This window comes from Salvia splendens, chromosome 19, assembly GCF_004379255.2.
Source record: "Salvia splendens isolate huo1 chromosome 19, SspV2, whole genome shotgun sequence".
Classification (NCBI taxonomy): Eukaryota; Viridiplantae; Streptophyta; class Magnoliopsida; order Lamiales; family Lamiaceae; genus Salvia; species Salvia splendens.
Genome location: NC_056050.1, coordinates 14648703 through 14654977, shown reverse-complemented (window position 1 = coordinate 14654977; position 6275 = coordinate 14648703). Strand labels below are relative to the sequence as shown.

Sequence of the window (6275 nt, the reverse complement as noted above, 5' to 3'; positions counted from 1 at the left end):
GAATTCGGGTGTAACTAGGGTCTACGCCCTACTTAGGCTAGTGCACTGATGGGGATCATGAGCCGTCCCCTAGGTCGGCCGGTCCAGTGATCGAGATTGTGGCCACAGTCTCGTGTCACATGATGGTTCAGATATGGTATATGATGGAGGATGACGATGATGTTTGCATGCACATACACCTTTTTATGGAAATGATTTTTTTAACGATAAATGTATTTCGGGCATGAGTTCACTGGGTGCATCAAGTACTCAGCCCCTGCATATGTTTTCCCTATGTGCAGGTTGAGCGAGGACGGGAGGCGGAGGATGTTGAGAAATGAGCCAAGATTTTTATTCAATAAATGTTCCGGTTACTACTGTGTCCTCATACATAGTAGTAGTCAAACTCTCAATTGCTTCCGCTACTCAATGTTTTAAGAATTTCTGTTATTTTTTTTGAACTATTGAACTCTGTCATTTTCGTTATGTAAATCTCGGGTTCGAACCTTTGGTTTGAATAAATGGAATTTCATCTTTTGATCGTTAAGTTGCACTGTCTTGAGTGTTTTCCCCGTTCTTCCCCGCTTCTTAATCCCCCCACTAGTCACGATTTCCCGTGCTTCCTATCCTTAGGAAGTGCGGTCGTGACAACTTATCAGAGAGATGGAAAGAAAAGTGCGTTAGTGAAAAATGGGTCTCACCCCATTAGTGAAAAAGAAATTTCCTTAAATTGAAATTTTCTATTTTTAAAGAATATACTAAAAATGGAAGAATTTCTATTTTAATAGGACGGAGAGAGTATAGAATCAAATTTAAAATTTACTCACATTTTATTAATTTTTTCATTAAATTTTCACCCTATTTCTTAAAATTCATGTTAAGTTAAACGATGTCATCGACAGTGAGAGTACCTCTTTGTACGTCTTTCTTAAAATTCATGTTAAGTTAAACGATGTCATCGACAGTGAGAGTACCTCTTTGTACGTCTTTCTTAATGAAAAGTATGGCCTCCATTTCGATAGAACAGAGGGAGTAACCGTCAGCGTGACAGCTGTTGGGATTTATGGCGCCGCTTAGTGTACCCTGAATAAAATTGATACATATTGTCAAATGATTTTTATTTCAATGAATTTTTTGGATGAAAGGTTATGGATGAATAAATTTGGACAATATGACAAATCTTTGTTGATATAAATATGTGTGGTGTTAATTAGTGTGGAAACTCACATATACATTGGTCTTTTTGTAAACTAATTATGAACGGTTGCTTGTGGGATAGGTGAACGGAACTCAAACTGACTACGTAATTCACGTTGCCACGTTGTTGAGATTATTCCACTAAAAAATATTCCCCCCGTTATATTAGTAGTGGGGGCATTAGTTTGCTACATATGAGTTGAAAAAAATTTGTGTCGGGTGAGTTATAAAAATATAATAGAAAATGAAAAAGCGAAGAGAATTAAAGTAAAATAAAGTAAAATAAGCGAGAAGAAATGTGTTGACATTTCTGTCGTCCTCTTTGGATACAATTCAAAAGGGGTCCCTTCCAACCGGTTAATGAAAAGAAGAGTGGCCCATTATACATAATAGTTTCATTTATAGTTAATTTTTGTTTCATTTGCCAATAAATTGGTTACGTAATTTACGAGAATTGAGCATTTACCCAAATTCAAGCAATGATTCTCATGTAGGCTTAATGGAAAGTGAGTATTCAATTAAACTTACTTTTCGTTCTTTTCATTTCAATCGTAATCAAATCGTAAGCACTTAAGTTGTTCTACTAATATACTCCATCCGTCCCGCATTAACTGTCACACTTGCGTTTTTGCACTCGTTATGTAAAAATAATAATAAATAGTTAAAGTCGAAAAATAGTAAAATACAAAAGAGAATAAGGTAGAGAAGAGTCTTCTTTACATTATTCTCTCTTTTACTTGTAGAAACGCAAGTGTGACAGTTAATGCGGGACGAAGGAAGTATATATGTAATACACAAACCAAACATTAAGTAAGTTCTTAATTATTCGTCACATATACAAGATACATACTAAGTGTAGATATAAATTAAGCATAAAGAATTTTACGCCCCATGTTGTGTTCTATTAATAGGCACAAGACAAAGTGGATGTTTCTTATGCATAGTAAGCCCCGGCAAAACCTGAGTATCAATATCTTCTTTGTACACTCCGGGCGGAAATTCCCAATCGAACGAGTGAAGGAGGTTCGCAAGTGTGAGCTCCACCGTTGCAAGCCCCATGGCTATCCCGGGGCACCCTCTTCGCCCCGCCCCAAAGGGGATCACTTCAAAATCCGTCCCAAGGATATCGATGCTTGAATTCAAGAATCTCTCTGGCACGAACTCATCTGGATTTTCCCAGCTCTCTGGATCTCTTCCAATCGCCCACGCGTTTATAAAGACTAGTGTCTTAGCCGGGATCGTATACCCGTTTATTTTGCAATCAGACATTGATTCTCTAGGCAGTAGGAGTGGTGCTGGTGGGAACAATCTCAAAGTCTCCTTGATTACTGCCTTGAGATAAGCTAGTTTTGGTAGATCATCCTCGTTCACTTGTGTTCTATCCCCAACTAACTCTCTTATTTCCTTGTGCAATCTCTCCATTGCTGCTGGTTTTTTCACTAGAGCTGTCATGGCCCAAATTACCGTAGCTGCACTTGTGTCTGTAGCGGCCACAAATATATCCTAGATAGAAAGAAAATCTGAGTTAATCAGTAAGGATGGGTATCTTGTTGGCAAATGAAGCAAAATTAATAATTTACATTGATGATAAAAAAAATACTAAAAAACCGTTATAAAAGTTTTATAAGTCACTCTTTCTATCATCAATTGATTTCAGAATGGAACTCTATTGATTTCTATCATGGTATCAGAATGGATAGTCGATTGTGGATTAAATTTAATTTACCTAATAATATATTGGGATTGAAAAAAAATATTAATGATTCAGTTGTGAATCTAAACATTAAATTTAGGCTAGTTCGATAAAGGATAGATCAAACCCAATCAGGAAAAAAAAATCGAACTCCTATAAAAATATCTCACATTAATATAAAAGAAACTGCAACCATATAAGTCATATGTATCACTCCTTTTAACACCCATTATTTTTAGAATGCAACACTACGGATTTCTATAACATCTTTGATAAGACAAATGGTGTGTAAAAGACAAAACACTAAAAAGAATGTATGGTTACCATGAGTATTGCCTTGACATGATCCCAAGTGAGAGTGATAGAGCAAGAATTTTCATTCTTGAGCTGAATCAAAAGATCTAGAATATTCGGATTCATGAAATGAGGCCAACTCGGATCGAGGTGCTCACAAATCAGCTGCTCAACGAAATCATCCATGTCTCTATAAATCTTTTCAAGCCTAGCAACCATCCCTCTCAGCCTATCCACCCACCCCAACCACGGAAAATAATCCGAAACAAACGCAAATCCTGCCTGCATCGCCTGAGCCTCAATCATAAGCTCATCAAACCTCTCCCTCTTCGAATTCCCCTTCCCGAACGCAATCCTGCAAATCAGCGTGCTCGTCAGCCCCAGCATGACTGCGGTCAAGTTGACCACCCGGCCCGAGTCCCGGGAGAGCTCTCGGGTCATGCTGAACACCTCCTCCTCCCGGACAGGCCTGAAGGACTGGACGCGCTTGCTGCTGAGGAGATGGACGACGCAGATCTTCCGCATCTCCCGCCAGGAGTGGCCGTAAGGGGCGAAGGCGACGTCGAGGCCGTTGTAGAAGAGCTTGTGCTGGCCGAGGAGCTTAGGGCGGCTGCAGAAGGCGAGGTCGTGAGTTCGCATCACTTGCTCTGCGATTCGGGGGGAGGAGACGATGAGGGTAGGCTTGGAGCCGAGGTTGAGGGACATGAGGGGGCCGTAGGTGCGGGAGAGTTTGCATAGGTGGACGTGTGGCTCGGGGGTGGCGAGGTGGAGGATGTTGCCGATGACGGGGAGGCCACGGGGGCCGGACGGGGTTTGAGGGGTTTTTTTGTGGAGGAGGAGGAAGAGGATTGAAATGGGGAGGATTAGTAGGAGAAGGATGAGTAGACTGGTCATTTTGGTGACCTGAGGTCTAGTCGATTTCAACCTATATATCAAACAAAGAAAATATGGATAAAGGTCGGTGATTTTATCTCTAATATATAGTATAAATATTGTGATTGAATTAATTCAAATATAGAATTAGATTTCATTATCCAAATCATTAAAGTATTGAAATATGGCTTACAGATATTACATGGCAGTAGTTTATTTTTGATTTGGCATAGTGTTTGAGTGTGTGTTTGTGAAATAGTCTCATTTGTCCTGTTAGAGCTTTGTACGTGTGGCTGTGTATTTTTTGTTTCATTTTTTCTTTGGCATAGTGTTTGAGTGTGTGTTTGTGAAACAGTCTCATTTATCCTGTTAGAGCTTTGTACGTGTGACTGTGTATTTTTTGTTTCATTTTTGATTTGGCATAGTGTTTGAGTGTGTGTTTGTGAAACAGTCTCATTTATCCTGTTAGAGCTTTGTACGTGTGACTGTGTATTTTTTGTTTTTTGGTAATTTTGGAGATACGTGTCGTGCTGTACCTGTAACTTGAAATGATTTTAGTGAAATGAATTACCTTGATGACTAAAGAGATGGGAGAGCATCGAGTGATATATTAAGTTGAAATACTGTAAGATTGAAGTTAATCAAACAACTTTGATATCACCAAACAATGGGAACATAATTTAAAAAATTAATTTATTAAGAAAAAGAGTTCATTTAGTCTTATACTCTACATTAATTGTTCTCACAACTGATGTGAGATATTTTATTCGTAATAAGCTTCCATAAAAATACGTAGAGTAGAGTAAAACGTAAAATAATAACACCTCATAAATATATATAGACACTAACTAACAATAGATTATAGACATCATATGGATCGAGAAGAAATAAACGGATAATGTTTGTTTCAAGTCTATCCTGTGTCCCATTTGAGTGTCTTATTCCACAATTGCGTCTGTAGGTGGTTAGAGGCTAAGATAACTGTGTACGCTGGGAAGAATCAGGTCTTGAGTATGGAACTCATAAGAATATCATACCTAGGAATCCGTTCGCTTTCTAATTTTAGTTAATATACCTAGATATGATTCTAGGAGGATTTGAGACAGATGGGTCCACCAGCCATTTCTTAAAAATAGGAACATTGAAAACTGCACGAGTTTAATGCAAAATTGGTAAACCAGAGAGATGAACAATAAAAATTGGTAAAATAAAAAAGATAATAGAAAAATAGGTAAAGTAAAAAAAGAGGAAGAGAAAAAAATTGGTAAATCAATAAAGACAAAGAGAAAAAGTTGTGGAATTAGTATTGGTGGATTGTAGGGTCGATTTCTAAAGTATAGAATTTCTATTTTCTGGAAATGGACTAAAAGGGAAGAATTTCTATTTTTAAGAAAATGGAGTACATTTTCTTGCGTTTAGTATACCCAAAATCAGATTTAGAAATAGGAAATGGGAACCCTTTGTTCTAATAAAATGAAGAAAAGATCCAAAAAGAGGGTAAAATAGGGCTTCTTTGTGGAAGATGAGAGGCAGTATATTAACTACATCCCCATTCTTTGGTGTAATAACTTAACCTAGTTATTAATACCACCTCATTCCGTAGATACCATCTCGAAATTCAAGGGCTCTGCAGAATTATCTCTAAAACACCGAAAGTCCATAATTCTCAACAATTGAATCTATTTCAGGGTATTTCATGAAAGGCGAATGGCTACCTAATATATAGTGAACTATTTGCTTTGATATTATTTCTAGATGTTATTGAATCAGATTAATTATTCTTGTATTTTTTTTATATTTGTGATTATTTGTGTTATTTCACAACAACTGTTATAAAAATTTTTGTGAAGATTGTTATATGGAAGTTTGACGAATCCGATTTCATGTTTTGGAAGATAATATCGAGGATTACTGTTATGATTAAAGTTCCGGAACGATATGAAGTCGCGTCGAACGTCGCGGGAGCTTTGCCCGTCGATCAATCCGGCGTCGAATTCTAGGGTTCGTGCTTTGTGCACGAGGAAAAAAAACGATAAATTGCGTAAAAAAAGGTATTTTATTTCTTGAGAGAAAGAATGAAATAGACGCCTATTTATAAGCTAAGGATTGATCCTACTTTGATCGGGGAAAGGATCAACTAAAATACCTAATTACCTAAAATAAAAGATCTAAATTAACTGACGTAAAATAATTACCCTAACTTAACTAACTACCTAAAATAAAAGACTTGAAAATAAAA

General features: G+C 37.3%; 1 protein-coding gene across 1 annotated transcript; it reads right to left on the bottom strand.

Annotated features, from left to right (window-relative positions):
• Nucleotides 1-1967: 1967 nt before the first annotated feature.
• On the bottom strand, nucleotides 1968-4544 carry LOC121778403 (cytochrome P450 71A1-like). Its single transcript, XM_042175753.1, has 2 exons — nucleotides 3194-4544; nucleotides 1968-2679 (listed from the first exon to the last, which is right to left on the bottom strand). Exons 1-2 carry the CDS (start codon nucleotides 4055-4057, stop codon nucleotides 2059-2061), a joined length of 1485 nt encoding a protein of 494 aa, XP_042031687.1. The 5' UTR covers nucleotides 4058-4544; the 3' UTR covers nucleotides 1968-2058.
• Nucleotides 4545-6275: the final 1731 nt, after the last annotated feature.

Coding starts and splice junctions, on each gene's coding strand:
- LOC121778403 (XM_042175753.1), bottom strand. CDS start 4,057: ATGACCAGTCTACTCATCCTTCTCCTACTAATCCTCCCCATTTCAATC. Junction 2,680..3,193: donor ATGTCAAGGCAATACTCATG/GTAACCATACAT, acceptor CTTTCTATCTAG/GATATATTTGTGGCCGCTAC.